Genomic DNA, 19,332 nt, shown 5'->3' with positions numbered 1-19,332 from the left:
AGCATTGCTAGTCCATCAGAGAAGATTAATCACGGGCCACACCGAGACCAAGACCACTTAAGTCATCCCATGCTTTATAGAGTGAATTCAGTACCTGACATGTTAATAAATATCAACTTATTTTAATAAATTTGTTTACATTTCAAGTAAACCAACAAATATTGATAAAATTCACTTTATCTCAATCACAGAATCAAACATTCTGTGAAAACAATCACAGCTTACTGTTTGACATTAATGCAACTTAGATAAAATAGTATCTGGAATGATTCTACTGATTTCTGCAACTCACTGGTAAAAAAAAAAAAAACCTGCTCAAGTAGTAAACCAAAACAATTATGAATATTTAACCCTCATCTTAAAATACTTTTTGAAGTTAACAAAAATAAACAAGTCTGTACTTAAAATAAATGATGTAAAATTACAACAGCTCTTCACTTATGAAACCTGTAGTATAACCTGTAACAAATAAAGTTTTTCATTGGACTGTGAGGTTGGTTACAGACCTGTAAATAAAAGACTAGTGACAGAGTCTATGATACTGCCAGCATCCCAAGGGGAGATCTGCCGAGCTAGATTCAAATTTTATAATAGAACCCTGCACTCGGAGACAAAAAAAAAGAAAAAAAAGTAAATTACCATGTTTCTTCAGAAAAGAGGATACTGTGGCTGCTACAGTGAAAACAAAATATAATTAACCATTTGTACAAAATATGGACAGATAAATTGTGCTTTCAGAGTAAGCACATCAGATATTTGGATTTTAGCCTTCTGAAAATACATCAAGTATTACTAAGAAAGAAAGGAAACTGTAAAGTCCAACAAAACTGTGTAAGTAGAACAAGTATTTACTTTCAGGAAAAAATGAACATAGTTCTCAAGCAGTTGTGACTGTACAAATCTGTGACTCTGAGAAGAAAACTGCTTCCTTCCTACATGTGAAGCAACTGAGAATTAACCAATACTTCTCTCTCTTACATGAATTTAAGGTTTTCACATTTCCATTGATGCAATTTAACAGTCAGAAGAGCGTGGAAGCGTTTTATTAACCAAGCAGTAAATGTTCTTAACAAAGCTTTATTATGAACTGGTTATTTTGTTTCCTGAAGGTAAGCGGCAGAAAGAATGAATAAATTAGGACACAGGGATAGCAAACTACCTTTTTTTTTTCCTAACAGCAACCAAAAAATGTCATTCCACTTTTCAGAACAAGCCATTCTAATGTAAAGCTGATCACATAAATGTTTTACTTCATAACAGCCCATGGAGACAAAGCAAATCAACACTTTTGAGTATCTAGGGCCTAGGAAGAAAGCAGAAGTTGTTGTTAATAATTAGATATGGCCTTTACTAATAAAATTATATTAATCTTCCAGTGTTAGATTTTGAGATAAAGGCATAACTTCACAGTGGCAGAGGTAGAATAAGGTACCCGAAATAGTCGAGCACATATTTAACTATGAACTAGAAGCTGTTTCTTTTGTTTTATGTAACAACCGCATAGCACAAAATTTTGATGATCTGACATGTTTTGAACTTTTACTTCACTCATTAAGACCAAATGTCTGACAGTGTCTCAAAGTGACACCAAATGAAGTGGAAGAATATGAGATATGATCCTCAAAGTGAAAATCTGAAGAACCTTCTAGATATGGTTAAAAAAACCTACTATCATACTGCATTAGTGGAATTTGTTCTCAAATGAATTTGTACTCAATACACAGCTCTTCCATTTGATATGGAAGCAGACAAATTATCCCTTAGAGGAAAACAAGCAAACAAACAAAACAAACCCACAAAAAAATCCAGACAAATCAAAACCATAAAAAATCCCACCACAACCAAACAATACTGCTTCTCTACTGCTTTAGAACTGATAAACATGCTTCCATTTCTTCTAGACTTCGTAAAAAAAAAATAATTACCAGCAGGAACCCTTAGAAGAGTGCCTTATCAGGAAAGGCCAGCCTGACCACTTGCTATTTCAGTTCTTCCAGCAATGTCTTATTTGTGTGCAATGAATAATCAGATGCTAGATATCATCAGAGTAGAGCATAGTGAATAAACACCATCCACAAGCTGGGGTGGAACAGCAGCACGCAGGCTGAGTCCATCTTTGTATGTGTTTAAATTACATGTTCTTAAAAGCTTAACACTTTGCCTGGATTCTGCACATCAACCTTACTCCTAGAAACATTGCAAACAACAACAAAAACAACAAACAATAATCAGTATAAAAAAAAAAAGCTGTAAGACAGGCTTCAAAGGGCAAAGAGCTTCCACACTCCTCTTTATTTCAACAGAGACGATTAGTTAAGGTGCTTATGGATTCTGCACTGCAGACAGGTTGGCTGATGTGGCTGTTTAATAAGCTCTTAACAGTCTTTAGCAGATATCTGAGAAGAGTTCCTAAGGCAGAACAACCCTGAACTACTAGTTTCTGTAGCGGGGCATCTGTGGAGCAGGGGCTCCCTCTAAGGGGGCTGCAGAGGAGACTGTCATCAGCTGTCCAGCATGCATTTGCTCGTTCACCCGCAGCTCGCAGCCATCCTGCAGCATCCGTATAGCTATCCGTGCTATGTTTTTAGAGTCATCAAGTCCACTGTGAGGTCTCCCGTCATAATTCATACCCAACTGTTCAAGCATGATCGTCAGCTTGGTCTGGTTCCTAGGAACCTGATGGAGAAAGTGAACCACATTGAAGAATTTGGTTCTGTACCAAGTCTTTAACAGTGCAGCAGAAACATATGCAGATTTTTAAGTCTACTTAAGTCACATGGTACTTTCATGTTGCTTTTTGTCAGATTACTAACAATTTAACTTCAAAGCACCTCGATGAGACAGGCACTCTCATTTTTACAGAGAAGACATAGTCAGCAAGGGCTTGTCTAGACTTAGGATAATCTCAAGAGCCTCTCACCATTACCTGCACCAGCTCAAGATGTGCCAGAGCTGGCAACAGTGGAAGCCATGGCCTAGTTACATTTAACAAGCCTTACAGAAAAGGAATTACCACCCAAAGTGGCATTGCAGAGGGAATCTGATTTTGGTTCTCCTTTTAAATACTAAGCAATTAAAGAAACACCAGGCTCCCAGTTCTCACCAACATCAACCTTCTGAATGCTTTCAAGCACCACAGGAACAGAACAGCAACACATATAGCACGAACAGACAAGGAACCTTAACCCATGCAAAGTGCTACACCAGCAAAAGCCCCAAGTCCTCTCTTGATTGACAACTAAATATACATACGTGCTTTGGAAAGGTCAAAGAAAAAAGAGGTTACATTTAGTATGAAAACGCTCTTCAAGACAAGATTATCAGCTATGCTGAAATCACATTCAAACAAATGGTTTTGTGTAGACTGACTAGGGATTCGCTAGAATCTCCGATAACCCATTTTATGGTAATCTGACAATGAAAGAAAGCAGGAATAAGGTCCAGCAATGAACTTGGTACCACTTTTCTCTTGCCAATTTCATTTCACTGTAGATATTTCCTAATCTTCCTTTGTCCCTACTACATTGTCAGAAGTGTAGATACCTGAGGGTAGTGGTCCAAATTAATTTTGAAGTGTATTACACAAAACCAGGAAAAAATAATTGAAAAAAAAAAATCAATACTGGGTCTTTTCAGCTGAACTACTTCAAGACAAACTTGATCTAAGAACACCGGTATGACATTTTTAGATAATCCTTCATGGAGCATCTACTGATTCTTAAAAACAAGATTAAAATCAAAATGCAGTAGATTACGTGATCTTCAATTAGTAAAGTGAGATCTTGGCATGAGGTACATTTGAAAATCAGGCCCCAGGCAACTAGTTTAAGTACTATAATTTTATGCTACACAAGTAAAGATAACAAGCACAACAGGACATGCCAGACTTCTAAAACAAATTTCCTGAAAGAGAAACAACAGTCTGTACAAACCTTATAGAAGTTCCCGTATGATTTGCGAATATTGATCCACTTTTTGGCAAAAGAAGGGTATTTGATACGGCTAATACGGCACTGGATGTTCAAAAATTTACTCATATCCCAAGACCTTAAAAAGTCAAAAACATTAGTAAAACATAACTCAGATGTCCTGTGTGTACATATTGCACAGCTGTAGCACAAAAAACTGTATTTTCTTTGGTGGTCAGTAGAAGGAAAACAGTTTAGGAAAAGCTATTTTACTATAGTAATGGTAAAGAAATTTTTAATATGAGTTTGTTAATCATGGGGAAAACAAATAACGGCATGAACAAGATTTTCACTAGGATGGTTTCAGGTACAGGATGGGTAAAACACAAAAGAGCATGCCAACTTCTCCACCTACATCTACTCCAAAAACTGCCAATAAACTAGACGTTTACACAGCCCTTGGGGAAGCAGGTGAAACCTTACATTTTCCTGATTACTTGGGTATGCATGCATCTCTGCACTTAACATAGGTTACTAAAACAAGACTGCACTTAGTTTCAGGAGAATCAGACCTTTATGGAAAGAAGATGAAACTATAATCCTTGCATTTCTAGCAGCCTTCCTGAAGGGAACCACTCCAACAAGTCTGTAAGCTTCAAGCTAAAACAAAGCCTTTTTTCCGCCTCTCTTGGAGCTACCTACCCAATCTCACCTATATGACAGAGATTGGTCACTGCCCCTATTTTCTTTGAGGAATTTCACTGAGGGGATTCCTGTGGAATGGAATTCCAGGCACATTCTAGGCTGAATATTATAACCAGTCTTGCAGTAGTTTCGCTTTAGCACTTTCTTTTTTTAATTTACTGTTGCTTCCAAAGACAGAAACCTAATCATAGCTAAAAAATTAGTCAAATAGCAGTATTTGCCACAGTTCCTTATATTAATTAAAGCTGGAATTATTTAACTCTTTATTTTTTTTAAGGTGTACACAGATCTAAACCATACACATCGAGTCTTGTGTGGCAGGTTTTAAACAGCTTCACTGTTCACACTGGACACAACTACATTTCAATGATAAGGGTTCTTCACCAGAAAAGACCTATGATTCAAAGTCACAGTCTGAATCTTCAGGTATTTTGAGAAAAAAGTCTCGTGGCCAAAAAAAATCTCCCACTTTGTAAGTTGGATTAGTTTAAAAAAAGCTTTTTTTAATGTATCCATCTCCTATGACACATTATTTTCCAAACCACTCATATTACAGACTAGAATATTTATCTGTGTTTTACTTGACAGAAGTGTCAGGAAGTCATACTAAGATCCCCTATGCTCCTTTTTTATAAACTCCTGTTTTGTCACACAGCCATTGTAACAGAGTGGCACATAATTGCCTTTTTAGTCCAGCACAGAAGAAGACTTAGTCCAGGCAAACAACAGGCTTAGCAACAGGAACATGCATCCTTCACCTCAGTACGGATAAAATCGTAAGAACAATGTTGGATCACAGACATATCTAAATCTCAAAAACTGTTCACTTTGCAGTCATTAGGGGACTCGATTTTCCACGCAGACCTTGTGACAGAGCACGTTCAGGCAGCAGTTCGAGGACCAGTCAATGCCTCACACAGAAAGCTTGTCAGAGCTGGGACCCACCAGAGCTACAGTCCTCCGAGCCCAAGCAGAGAGCTTTCTGTGCCACCCAGTTCTCCTCATTCGATAAACAGCATAATCCATTATTGCTTTCTGGCAAAATACGCAGGATGTATTAACAGTAACAATAACACACAGAGGCTACAACACAACCACCACCAATCTCTCAAACCTCAGACTCAGGAGACCATGGGAGTTGCTTAGAGCTGAAATTGCACAATGTTATTTTCAAGTATTATGTACTTAAAAACTAGACATAAACAGAGAATTACAACAACAACAAAGAATAAAAAGTCTATTCAGCATCATTTAGGTGCACACAGAAAGCAAGGAAAGAAACAGTGCCATCTAATGGATTTAAGCTTCATTTCAAACTGCTTAGTTCAGCTTTTCTGGTATTCCCAGAACCTAAAATTATAATAAAATGGCAAAACGGCAGTGTCATGATCCACCTTTAACAATACTCTCACAAAGATTAAACAGTTTTGCAGTTTTAGATTGTGCTGAAGCTTACATAAGGACATACCCATCTGTCAACATGGAATAGGTATACTTTGTTCCCAGTTCCCGCTGTCTCATCCACTCTATGACATTCTGCAGAACTTGAGGAAATGTATCAGCTTTATCAACAACTTCCTAAAAGAACGAAAAAAAAAGGCAAGGAACACTTTTTCAGAAAAAAAATAAAACAGCACAAAGTGTAAGAATAACATTGTATATAGGTATTTACTATGTCACTCATTTGCTAAGTTGGCTTCACAAACATCTTTAGAAAGTAGATTACACATTAAAGCAAGCAGACAACTGGACAGAGTTTTATAAACTAAAAAAAAATACCACAAAAGCACCAATGGTATCTATAAGATAACAAGGTTAGTCAGCTGTTGAACTTCGATTAAAACCTAAGAGCTTGTTGCCCAAGGCTCCTCCTGCTCAAGTCACTTGATCGCAAGCTATTGCCATCGTAAGACTCTAAATCCCTTAGAATAAAAATCTTAGAAGAGGAACCAATGCAATTTAAGAGGTGCTTTCCTCTGCTAAAGATTAAGTTTCTACACATGCATTACAAAGTGAATGCTCTTCCTTACAGCTCCTTACAAACACCTAGATGACCAACTCAGTGAAATCAGTTACGTCATGACTGGGAGAGGGCAAAAGCCAATAACTAAGAGAATAAGCCTTACAGAAAAATTACCATGAAGGATTACCAGTCTGAAAACATCAATGCCCTGTCTCTTTTTTCCGTATCTTTTCCTGAAGAGATAGAAGTACAAATTACCTGGGTGATTCCCGTCAGATTGATGCAGAAGTTTGAAAGTTTTGGATTAATTTCTGGCTTCACGTATTGCTGAAAGGTATCCTCCTGTAATAAGAGAACCAGGCACTCAGCAGCAGCACACTATGTAGCCCGCAAGGCACCTTCTTTGGCTTGCCAACAGCTGAAAGGCAACAGTGGCTACTTGTCCTGCTGGAGGCAAAAAAGAGTGTGCACCTCCCCAGCCAATATGAGCCTCCTGACTGCCCATCATGAGATTCCCAATGGGATGGCTGGCTGGCTTTCCAACAGGAACACGTCCTTCCTCTCAGACAGTCGGCACCAAAGACCAGGGATGTGGATAGAAGAGGGGAGAAGGACCAACTGCAATAAAGGGGAAGATTTGGGAAAAGAAGAGCATGAGTAAGGAAGAAAAGTGAGAGGCATGAGCACAGCCTGATGTTTTCGGGGTGGCATCTCTAAAGACTCACCTATCACGCAAGGCAGGCAACTGGTTGCATATCTGAGACTGAATGCAAGTTGTACACCTCTGTGTGCCAGCCCATCACAGATAAACATTGACCTCACTCCGGGAAACCAAGCAGTACAAGAGGGAAGACTGTGTGCAAGTTTCAAAGAAAAAAAAAAGCCTCAGATCCCTGCTCCTATACAAAATGTTTTGAACAGAGGAAAAAAACCACACAGTTTCCTACTACTCTAAGGGTAATAAAACAACCTTGGTAATCTGCACAATCCTTCTTCTGCAGTTAGTCACACATGCAGCCACAATCCAATGCAGCATCACAGTGACTACTGGAAATCCTCCTCCCTTTAGAAGTTCCTAATAAATGAACCATTAGTCAGAGGAGTGTGCACTTCCTCCATTTCACTGAGTCACTCAGTTTCAGTTAGACAGCAAGGAGTTTTTCCTAATAAAGCTGCACTGGGACAGAGCACTTGAGGCTGCCAAATGCTTACAAAATATGTTTAAAAACAGGTTATACAGCTGTCAATCTGTTGGGTACATTGTGGAAATAGTCTAGCCCACCAAAAAGCAGAGTTCACTCAAACCCACTGTCTAGAACTTGGCATAAGTCTCTTCTAGATTGCCTCACACAGGACCACAGAATTTTCTAATTCTTGTTTACGATGAATCCCTTGAGCTCTAAAAATAGCTTTGTGGATCTTAAAGCTGCAGAAGAGGTGGTGTGGGGGTATGGAGGACTGAGAAAGTCCCTCATATCAGTAGAGGGAGTCAAGAGCGGAACCATGATCTATTCCAGATGCTTTAAGAATAGAAAGTTTTGTTTCTATGTAAGAGGCACAGAAGCTAGGTCTTAATTAAAAAAAATGCTATTTTAAATGAAGCTCAGCATAATCTAAGCCTTCTGAAGCAAAGTTACACTGGAAAACAGCATATCAACACAGTAATTAGATCACTTACTATTTCTAGGGTACGTGTGTTTAGTAAGACAACAGGAAACTCAATTATTTCATGTACAAATTCAGGTGGGTTTCCTTCTTCACATGTTGCTTCAAAGTCAACAACACAGATGTAGTCATAGTAGCTCTCTCCATTAATGGGTTCCTTCTGCATCAGCTTCTGTTTCTTGCAATAGTTTTTCAGTCTCTTTCTCAGCACGTCTTTCACTCCCCTAAAGAGATAAGGAAAGTGACAAAGATCTCACTATCATTTAATTATTTCACCATTGTAGAACTGAAGCTATATTTAACATCTGGAAGTTCATAATTTATTAACCTCACTTTGAACATCAGCACTTACAAATCCTGAATTCAACTTTATCACACAGTTAATGCTCCATTATTTGGGATAGTACAGACGCTGTGATAACCCCTGACAACTAAAACATGTAGATAATACCAGTGTTTGAAGACAGACTGGGAAGCACAGTGCAGAGACACTCTGCAATCACGTTCAGTTCTGCAAGACTCAGTAGCTGAAGCCTTCACAAAGCCCAAGTCTTTGTAGGTTGCTCCTGGATGACCTCTGGCCCTGGAGGCAGAACTGCTTCACCCCATTCCCCTGTGCCCTCTGCCTGAAGCAACTGATGCCCACGGTTATTTTTGCATCAGTGGCATAGATAATGGAGAATCCAGATAAAATGCCCACATTCCAAGTTTGTCTCAATTTAAATTTAAAATTGAGCTTAACTCAATTAAAATAAAGTATTCAAGATTTCAGTTGTCAGAAAAACTTCCTGGTCAAGATCCAGCTTTTCAGGAGGTTTGTGGCTAGCACATTAATTCACAGCGGCAAGTGATTAAAGTTACCTACTGCATCTTGTTGATACAAACATTACAATATGCAACTGCCAGAGCTGCCACATACCAAACCGGAGCTGAATAAACAAGGATAATTTACTCTTCGAAGGAAGTTCTCTTTAAAATTGCACATTTCAAATGAAATCACAGAAGCTGCAAGAGCAACTTGTAGCAAGTGGTGTTATCAGAAAAGCAGACAACTTATCCACAAAGAAAAGTGGAATCAGACTACTAAACCTGCATTTGAGAACATCAGCCTCTTCTGCAAACACAGATAACTCTTTTTCACTCTGGTTTACTAATCTAGTTTAATTAAATTCAATTAATCTAGTTTAATTCAATTAGTTCATTCAAAGTTGAGACAGTCTGGGAACTGATGGCAGGGAAAATGACATTTTTCTTCATCAAACCTATAAAAGAAGTTGAAAAAGGAGATGATTTGCTATCAAAATTACCCCAAGGGAAAGGATGGTGTGTGGCAATCTGCTCAATTCACTACATTAGAGGTGACGCACTATTTGTTTACATGTAAGACATATTTTGATCAATTTAATTGACAAAAGAAATCTAGTTTAACTGAAAAGTTTAAATTTTTCTGCATTTACAGCTGAATTAAAAAAAAAAACAGATAGAAACTCAATAACCTAGGAGGAAACCACAAACACATAATTTACTATTTGAGTTCTGCTTTTTTTTTTTTTTAAATCAGAATAACTGCTGAATAGTTGCACAAATGCAACTTGTTTTGCTAATAATTCTATCAAGTAAGAATATTTTTTTCCTCCTGAGGAGCCAAATTCATTTAACCGAGAAGGACTTAAAAAAAATTTAAAAAACCACAGCCAGAACATCTGCAGACAGACAGGGTGGAGGAGGCAGTCTGTACTTCCCACCCACACCATTCTGTTTTTCTTTTATTGTTAAAATTAATCTCTGATTCCTTTTTTTTTTCTCCTCTGAACAGCGTCTCCTCCACAGTCATCTTCTTCTCTAGAAAGCCAGACTTTTCCTTTCAGACTCCATCTGACCTTTCTTATTCCCTCTTCCTCCAGAGCAGTAGCTTCTCACTTGCTAATTCCCCACCATCACCACCACTACTGCATTACTACTGCCAAAAGAAACAATACACTTTGTTTTTCCCAGCTGACCATCTTCTCAATATCTCAAATTAGTCTGGCCACAGCAATATCAAAGGGTTTTGCAGGTCCTTGCCAACAGAGCAGGAACCACCCTCTTATATACTTAGCCGTTTTCTCCTCCTCAGTGAGCACAAATCCAGTTTATATGTTCACTTATTCACAATACTCTATCTCATTTGTTCAGATTAGCAAACTCTCCATAAAGGTTCCCGTCCTCTGCATTAACTAAATTCCGAGCCCTATCACCAGAGGTTCTAGCCTGTATCAGATCTGTACTGGGTACAGTAAGTAAAAATACGTATGTTCTGAAGCAAGTTTCTATACACTGAAGGTCTGCAACACCACCTGAGAACCTTTGCAGCAATTCAGACCTGTCTTTCTCCCTTGACCACAAACATGTTGAGTAGTAAGTTACATGTTCTGTTGTTTCTCTGTGTTACCAGTTGAGGCAGCATACACTTCTGGTAACACATCAAGCACTATCACATGCGCTAGTCTTAAAACAAAAGCTGCATATAAAACAACTGGCGTTGGGTGGCGTGTCTGCTTTTCACTTAGTGTTGTGTTTTTAAACTTTAAAATAATAATCCCTTATGTCTCTACTGCCCTCAAAACACAATTAAAACATTTACAAACCAGCCTAACCTGGTTTCAAGCTTGAACTCTGCAAGTTTACTTCTGAGCTCATCTCTGGTCATTCTGTTGATGTAACCATTAGCTAAAGCAATTTCTTTGTAAACTGGATCACTGAAGTCATTTGAACTGGCGGTTGAGTTTTTCTCATTAGGTTCTTGATCACTGATCCTACAATGCTGCCTGCCCTAGAAGAAAAGAGATATTCCAAAGGTTATTTAACGAAGTCAAAACACAAAGCTAGAGCATCAAAATTTACACATCATTTTGGCACCAAAATGCAGTAAAGCATCACACCGTTTCACTGGTGATCAGACTGAGCGAACTAGCTTATAGACGAGTAAGAAAAGTGACACTGAAGCCTGCTCTGAAAGACCATTTTCCATCTCACTTCCATAAAAATCAACTGACAGAATAAATGTATACTAACAAACACGTCTGAAGTCATGCCAAAGAGTAGCTGGAGGAGACAGAACCTGAACGCGTCTCCCAGTTCCTACAGCAAAAAGTTACTTCTCTGCTACGAGCTTGCAACAGAGTGACCAGCACTACAAGATTTCTGTCGATAACTTATTTAAGCAGAATCTACACTAACTGATAGAGACACACAGACAGATGTCTAGTGCTATGTAAAATAAACAAAGCAATAAATTAAGAAGAAACACTAAAGGCACATTGACTCCGGGCAGTTATTCGCAGCCCTTGCACACGGTGGGACCGGCCTGCCCCAGCCCCGCCGCCTCCGCCACAGCCCCCGGCCCCCCCTGGGCCTCGGACGCAGGCGGAAGGTCCCGCGGCAGCGCAGGCGGCCCCTCGGTACCGCAGCCCCCGGGCCTGGCCGCGGGAGACACGGAGCGCCAGGGCCGGGCCGAGGCCTGAGGAAAGCGGGAGGCAGCACCGCCGCCACAGGCGCGCCGCGGGGCGGCCTCAGCGCATGCGCGGCGGCAGCGGCGGGCCGGGGGCGCTGGCGCATGCCCGGCGCGGCCGGCACCGCCCGCCCGGCACCAGCCGGCCCGCCTGGCGCTCCTCGCTGCCCCGGCGCACTCACCGGCGGGCAGGCGGCGCGAACGGGTGAGCTCGGCGGCTCGCTGGGGGCAGCCTGCGGGCGGTTCTCCTTCTGCTCCTCCATGGCAGCAGCGGCGGGGACAGCGGCCCGTAGCGGGGCGGGGAGAGCGCGGGGCCCGCCCCTGGGCGGTGGGGCGGCCCGGCCGCCGCCTCTTCCCCTTCGCCGGGCCGCTGCGCTTCCTGAAACACAAACCGCTGCTCCCGCCGTCCCCCTCCGGGACTGTTGTGGGCGGGTGCACCACGGCAGCCCTGGGTCCCGCTCCCCTGCGGCAGCACCTCTGGCTTCGTGCTCCCCTCACGTACCTCCTGAGCTTTTGCAGAGTAGTCTCCTGGTTTTGAGGTCACGGCAACTTTCTGGAAGCTCTGGCCGTGCTACGGGAAAAAAAAGCACTGGACAGACACCTTGTTTATGCTTCCACGTTCCTCTCCCCATGACACTGACAGCACAGGGCATCCTAAACAGGGGTTTGGGGCATCCGTGGGGTGTGGTGGCAGTGTCCCAGGCACCAGAGCAGTTTGGCTGGCCCACATCCCCTCCTCGCCCAGGGAAACGGCCTCATGCGCTCTTCCCCATACCGCTTAATCCACAGTCAACAGTGGGGTGCGGTGGCTGGCATGAGACACATAGGAACACTCTGGGGCTTCTCACCCAGGATAAGGCAAAGGGAGGAGGCCTCTCTGACCATCCTGGACCAGTTAATTTTCCACTGGTGCTTCCCACAGCCCTGGAGCACAGTCCAAGTGCATCCTTGGAGATTTCCCTTCTGTCCCTCAGCAATGGAAGCCAACATATATGTGGAACCCACTTGACTGAGGCAACCAGCCTGACAACCTCCACATCTGCCAGCCCCTAAATAGGCTGATATCACCACATCTGCCCAGTTGTGGTTGGGGCCCAGCCACTGGCCCTCAGTCGTGCCTCCTTCCTCACTCCCACACACCATCACCTTGCTGCAGATGCTGCCATCTCTTGCCTTGTGCAGCACTGCTCTGTTTCTTGGGGTTACCATGGAGGGCTGTCTTGTCCCCTCCAGGGCAGAGTGGTGGCAGAAGCAGGCTCACACACAGCTGCTCAAGACTGCGTGGAAAGGGACTCACTTTTAATTCACCCTCCTGGTGCTGCCGCTCATGCCCACATTGGCAAGCAGAAGGCTCCCACCTCTGAACAACGTGGCACTTGAGCAGGGTTTGCAGGGAAACGAGACTTACAAAACAACAAATAACATGGTACCTGGATTCAGAAAACCCCACATCTACAATGTGGAACAGATACTTCCAGAGCTAGGGCCCAAGGAGGCACTGGAAGAGGAGAAACAAATCAAACAGCCAGGCCTCTCCTTGAGATTGAGATCACTTTTATTTTCAGTTGTTTTGGCAAGGATGTGTGGGTGAGTGTGCGCGTGGTGTATGTCTGGGCATGCATGTATGTGTGCGCAGAGTCCTGCCCAGGGGTGTAGATTATATGAATATCTGCAATTACAGTCCATGAACTGAGCCATGAAGTGCGTGATGAGTGCTACACTGAGGCCCACTTGGCTTGCCTCTTCTTGTGCTTACTGCAGTGCAGTGTCTCCACCTCCCCGCACTGCTGTTGCAAGGATGCCAGCCCAAGATCCCACACAAAGGGCACGGGAGGACCTGAGCTCCAGGATCTGGCTCTGCAGGAGTTAGCCAGTGGGTTTTTGCCTCACTTAGTGAGCTCCTAAATGCTATTTGCAGTTCCCTTTAACACAACTTCAGTGAGGAGACCCTACTGCTCTGGCAAACTTTAACCACCTCAGAGGTACAAAGGGGAAGGGAACACAGACCCCATGTAAGCTCTATTGCTACAGTGCAGCCAAGCACATCTTGGGTTCCTGGGAAAGCAGCACCCAAATGCACTGTTGTGTGGTTTTCACAGCCACTGTGGAACTGTAGCATGGGGGAAGCTGCAAGGGAGATGACCTGTACTTCTGCAGCCCCTGCTCTCTTCCATCTGATTTGAGAGATCACAAGGCAGGTGACATCCCAATCTGGTCTCTATTTCTGTTTAATTTTAAAGCTGAATCCCCCAAGCTCAGAGCAGAGAATGCCGAAAGAACAGTATTGCCACAAAAAGAGACTAGTCAAATGCATCCTGGCCTTGTGGCAGGTTGGAAACAGACCTGATTTCTCTGATCTTTTTGCCTATAGCACAATTAAAGCAGAGGTATCCCAGGACCCTCTCCTCTGCAGTTGCCAGAGGCCTCCAAGTACCCCTGCAAGTCCTAAGATGAGCTGGATGTGCAGCATCACCCTTCACGCTCTCTCTCACTCTACCTCAACACATTTGTGTGCTGCTTAGGGACATGCAATTTCTCATGTGTTATACAGACACAGCAGAAGGCAAAGCTGCTATCCTGGGAGTTTCATTTGGACGGATGCAGATTTGAATCTCAGGTTTTGCTTTGGAGAATAACACAACACACTCCAGGACACGTTCCAGGTGCCAAAAGTCCTGCAGTGCAAAGCAACTTGCCAGCTCTGCCTCCAAACCTGTCTGCACCAGTTTCAGTAGGAAATCAACTGGTCAGCAAGCAAGAGGTCTGCAAACCAATAAGCAAAACCAGCACAGTCCTCTCGAGTGAAGCAGGCATCTAGTACTAGGAGATTCTCCTCCTATTCCAAAGGGGCTAAATTCACTGTTAGCTCCACAGGGAAACAATTGATGCCCCAGTGCTTTCCAGCCTCTTCATAACACTTTCAGTAAGGGGTACAGGGTGCTCCACATAGGCCTTAGTCGTTTCTAACAGTTCAGTAACTCTCCAAGCAGGGCCAAGAACAAGAATGTAATACATGCTCTGAACTTGGTTATCTCTGCTCTTAGGGCACTGCCTTCAAGCTCTTTCTTTGTGGCCTGACTCATGAAAGAGGACAGATCCTACAAAAATACAGGGCTCTCATCCCTGTGGCTCAGGGATGTTAAGTGGGGTCTAACAGGCAGGAGCTCACTGAAGGGACACTGTGTGCAGAAGACTCCAGGATACATCCTTAAAAAAGTGTGACAGCAAAATCAAAAGAACTGTCAGCCACTTGGCTTGGTTCTTCTGCAGAGATCTCCCACCTGGCAGTTGCAAAGGGGAGACATTTTTGAACTGCATAGAAAATTAAATAGCTTTTGCATATTAAAAAAAACACAGATGAAAACAGTTAACACCAGTTACTTAACAGTGGGCGGATGAGTGTTCACCATTTCACATTAAATAGACCCAACTAGACTGATCTCCATACTGCCACACTGCTGGCATTATGGCTTCAGTGCACGCAGCCGACTGAGTCCCTGCACAGGCCAGGTAATGCAGTGCTCCCGCTGTGGTGGTGTGCCCCGGCAGGAGGGCTGTGGTCCCAAGAAGCAGGCTGTAAGATGTCTGCTCTGTCCTCTCACTCCTTCAATGCTCATGCATCCCAGACCAGATGGGCGCACTGGGAAACAGGCCTCCGGCTAGAAAAGGATTCCAGTTTGTGGTTTCGTTACAATGTGGTTTCCACGCAATGGTCACAGCAACAAATTGCTAGTTTCTTCCTATGAAGAATGGAAAGAGAGAGGTAAGTAGCAGCAAAGAGAGCAGAATGCCACCCAGCATGGGAGGTGACAGTAGGGAATGCCCTAACATAAATTTTGGCTATACCTGGGCCCTTCATGTCTCATGGGCAGCAAGACTCAGCACAAGGGAGTTTCCCAGCCACTATTCTTGACACCACTCAAAAATCTCACCTCCCTTCTATTCCCTCCAGCCACCACAGGCAATTTCTAGTCCCCAATTCATCTGTAGGGATACAGAAGCACAATCAATTAATGCTTCTCACTGACATAAGAAAGGTTCAGATGCCCATTGTCACAGGTGGCAGGTCGACACATGAAATCTGAGCCCAAGCTCTCCCCAGCTGGAATGATATCCTGAAGAGAGGTGCAGCTGACTGAGCTGCCAAGATTTCATTTGGCAGCTTTCCCCCTGAGGTGAGGCACCATAGCTTGATTTCTTCTACCTGGCCTCCACAATCTCCCTCTAGAGTGGGTTCTGCCCTGCATTTCCCAGTGTTAAGTTCCTGCCAAGGGGGATATTTGCAGCCCTGCACACAAGGATGGTATTTGAAGGACCAGAAGCCAGGGGAACAGCACCTATGGAACAGCAGCAAGTCCCAGCAGGATGCATGTCACTGTCTTGCACTGGCTGCAGGCCTGGCCAGCCTGCATCCTGGTGGGGACTGCCTGCTGACCAGGATCACCCATCCCAGGTCTGCCAACACAGCCTGAAGGGTTAATAGTTGAACATTAACATAAACCTTTTAAGTCCCTTACCTCTCAGACCTCTACCAGCATATGATGAAGGGATCCTGGCTCTGGAAATGCCTGCTTCCTATTCAGTTTACACAAAATCAAATATTTGCATGGAGCAGGACTCATACACCCCAGTTATCAGGGCTCAGCTGTAGGGCACAAACTGACAGCGACATCTCAGAAGTCCTCAAAAACCATCTAGTCAGGAGAGAAACCAGCACTGTTGTGGCAGTGCTCAGCGTGCCCTTTACCACATCTGGCCCAGGGAGAACAGCTGCCCAAGAAGCACAGCTGCCAGAGTCAGCCCAAGGGCATCAGGGCCAGTTTGTACAACACAGGCATGCACTGCTTCACTAGATCTCTGCACAATGATGCCTGGGTGGCTTTGCTAGGAGGAGGAGGACTCAGATCTAGATTTCTACTGCTCTAGTGGCCACGATGCACAGAGAATACCACAACGGCAACTCCAGAGCATCCAGGCATGGCAGAAAATGAGCTGTTGGGGGCTAGCGATAAGGAAGAAATGTCAAGTGCCGGGGGCACAGGGACTGCCCTTCTTCCATTCCTGTGTGATTACAAGACATCCGTACTGCTTCATGGCACAGTGTATGTGAACACACAAGGCAGGAAACACTTCCCAGCTCTGCTGCCACCACCCAAGTCTGCTGTGTGGGACACAGCCAACTGTTTTGTAGTGGAGCAATTTTAAAGGCTTCACAGCATTCACCCCCTCCCTGCCGAAGCCTTGGCCACCTGCCACATAACTCACTTGTCCAGGAACAAATCCAGGGAATCCCGCTACAGCTCATTTCAAGAGCCTTTCCTCCAAGCAGGTCTGAATTAAATGGTACCAAGAACATTTTTACATTCATCATGAGATCCAAATGGGTTTTCAACACGCGATCAATGCGTCCACAGAATCCTATCCCCAGTGCCTTCCCTCTGGCCAGTGGCTCTGCCATCTGCAGCAATCATTTTGCTTCATGCCTTGTTGTTGTCCCTGATCTCCAGGTGACTGCATCCACTCCAGCCACGAGGCCCCCACCTGGGAGCTGCCCCCACCCCACAGCATTTCAGAGTCCAAAGTCCCATCGATCCCCATCAGCATGCAACTCCTCAGCTGGAGAGACGGGAGCACTGCAGAGCATCAGCCATGTTCTGCCTGGTGGAAAACCTTTGGCACCAGCACGGACGACTTATCTGGAAGAGGAAAGGATAAAGAAAATGTAATGTAGCACAAGCAGCAAGGTTCATAGTGCTTGTGATGAATAACCTAAGACACACGTTTTTCCCTAGGCTTCTAAATAGGAAGGGTGAAGTCTTTAAAAGTAACACAGGCCTTTTTGAGAACACAAGTTTCCTGCCAGCAAAGTGACTGTGAAACTGGGACACAGTTGTTAGACATTTTGGAACTGGCTGGAGTGCAGGAGGACAAGTGCACAGGCACAGCCTGACGGCATAGTAAAACAGAAACTGCGGTCTTGGGTTACAAATGTGCTGTGCCAAGTACAGATACAGGAGGATAGAGTGAACAGACAGCGGTGACCTGTGGCTCAGTATCAAGGCAGCTACCTTGTTTCCTCCCCCAGGTGGCAACTTCACCTTCACACACAGGTCAACAGCTATTCTTCAGCAGGATGAGCGTATTTTGGGGTGGGACGGTACTGAACAGAGAGAACAGCATCCAAAGCTACTTGCAGATACTGAAGTTAAAGTCATATGTATTCACATGCAGCATAGTAGCAGCCACCAGCAAGACACTTGGCTCACTCTTCTAAGGTTCCTGCCAAATTCCCTTGTGCCACTCGAAGGAGAGCAGGCCGTGGCTGCATTTCTGTTCTGCAAGAAAACCTATGCATCAAAAAGCCTGTTTTTGTGAGTGCTGTTCCACATTTGTTCCCACTACAACACAGCACTGTTTTCCAAGCACATCCCCACTCTGTGGAATGGAGGACATATGGGCTATTGATACACAGGTGGGCAAAGCTCCTGTCCAGAGGGACCTCACCAAGTTGGGCCAACAACAGTGCTGTGAAATTCAACAAGGATAAGTACATAGCCCTACACCTAGAACGGGACAACCCCATGTACCGCCATAGCCTGGGGTCCAACTGCCTTGGGATCTGGTGAAGAACATGTTGAAAACAAGCCAGCAGTCCACCTGTGTGACAATGAAAGCCAAACTGTAATAAGGGAGACTCAGACAGGACACAAGGAAAAAAGTTCTGCCCCAGGTGAACAGTGTACCTCTAGAGTCCAGAGGGGTATCCTCCACCCTTGGCAGTCATCAACCCTTGCCTAATACAAGGTCTCAAGCAATCTAACTCAGCTGCAAGGGTGGCCCTGCTTGGAGCAGGGAGTGGACATGGACCTGAGGTCCTGTCCTACCTAAAGCTGATCTCCTGATCTGTCCTGCCCACTATGTGTGCCTTTCACCTGTCACAACATAGCTCATGGAACACCTCAACCCATTTTTCTGTACCTCTTATCCTTTGAGTGGGCTGTCTATATCCACAAATAATTAGGACAGTCCCCAGGCTGTGGGGCTGCTACCTTTCAGAAAAAATGCTTAGAAAGTGCATGTTTTATGTAGGCTTTCTGGTGCCTATTGACAGGGGAATGGGGGTCTGCTTTCAGGTCTCACTTGGAACAAGGGCTGGTCACAGTAGGAGTAGGGGGGTAAACCAAGGCAACATTAACTCGCTCGCTGCCGTTCTTGGGACAGATGATCTCCGTCAGTCCCTCTGGTCTTGGCTGACTCAGCAGTTCTCCTGTGAATAAGGGAAAATAATGAAAACATTTAAGCATCACCCAGGCAGTTTTTGCAATTTTTGTTTTTAGCATGCCCTTCCCCTCCCCCTCACCAGGTAAACGTCCATGACTGATGCAAAGGAGCACTGTAAGAGGGCTTACTGGTCCTGCAACTCAAGCAGGTCTCATCTGTGTAACCATGGTGAATGTCCTGGTGATTACTGCTTGGAGACATGCTGTTCCACACAAACGTTAACATCTGCCATCTTTCCTGTTTCTGCGTTGAATCACTGCGCACCAACTTGCGAGCTCCTTAGGGATTCATAGCATCTAGATGGAGTCTAATGAGATGGG

General features: G+C 44.1%; 2 protein-coding genes across 8 annotated transcripts in view; both read right to left on the bottom strand.

Annotated features, from left to right (window-relative positions):
• Positions 1–830: 830 nt before the first annotated feature.
• On the bottom strand, positions 831–12,065 carry ERI1 (exoribonuclease 1). Of its 3 annotated transcripts, none has more exons than XM_082050514.1 (7): positions 11,914–12,065; positions 10,878–11,053; positions 8,255–8,465; positions 6,835–6,918; positions 6,082–6,191; positions 3,933–4,047; positions 831–2,676 (listed from the first exon to the last, which is right to left on the bottom strand). In XM_082050514.1, the coding sequence occupies exons 1-7, from the start codon at positions 11,992–11,994 to the stop codon at positions 2,434–2,436; spliced, it is 1,020 nt and encodes a 339-aa protein (XP_081906640.1). In that variant the 5' UTR covers positions 11,995–12,065; the 3' UTR covers positions 831–2,433. The 3 variants fall into 3 exon arrangements, with proteins under 3 accessions (XP_081906640.1, XP_081906641.1, XP_081906642.1); XM_082050515.1 differs by lacking the exon at positions 11,914–12,065 and adding an exon at positions 11,296–11,760; XM_082050516.1 differs by lacking the exon at positions 11,914–12,065 and adding an exon at positions 11,540–11,760.
• A 1,203-nt stretch (positions 12,066–13,268) lies between these two features.
• The window catches only part of MFHAS1 (multifunctional ROCO family signaling regulator 1), a gene marked incomplete at its 3' end in the record, with an annotated part of 36,455 nt that continues 30,391 nt past the window's right edge, over positions 13,269–19,332 (bottom strand). Inside the window, exons 2-4 of one of the 5 annotated variants that reach the window (XR_014183966.1) lie at positions 18,872–18,998; positions 15,578–17,427; positions 13,269–15,471 (exon numbers count right to left, since the gene is read on the bottom strand). Coding sequence is in view for 2 of the 5 variants with exons in the window: in XM_082051799.1 (XP_081907925.1) it covers positions 17,424–17,427; positions 18,872–18,998 (131 nt within the window). Of the gene's footprint in view, positions 17,428–18,867; positions 18,999–19,332 lie in introns of those variants that run through there. The other 4 variants (XR_014183967.1, XR_014183968.1, XM_082051799.1 and 1 more) reach the window with 4 other exon arrangements.

Source organism: Streptopelia decaocto (genome assembly GCF_964273445.1).
Source record: "Streptopelia decaocto genome assembly, chromosome: 4".
Lineage (NCBI taxonomy): Eukaryota > Metazoa > Chordata > Aves > Columbiformes > Columbidae > Streptopelia > Streptopelia decaocto.
Note: the sequence above shows the minus strand (reverse complement) of the source record. Positions and strands in the feature narration are given on the sequence as shown.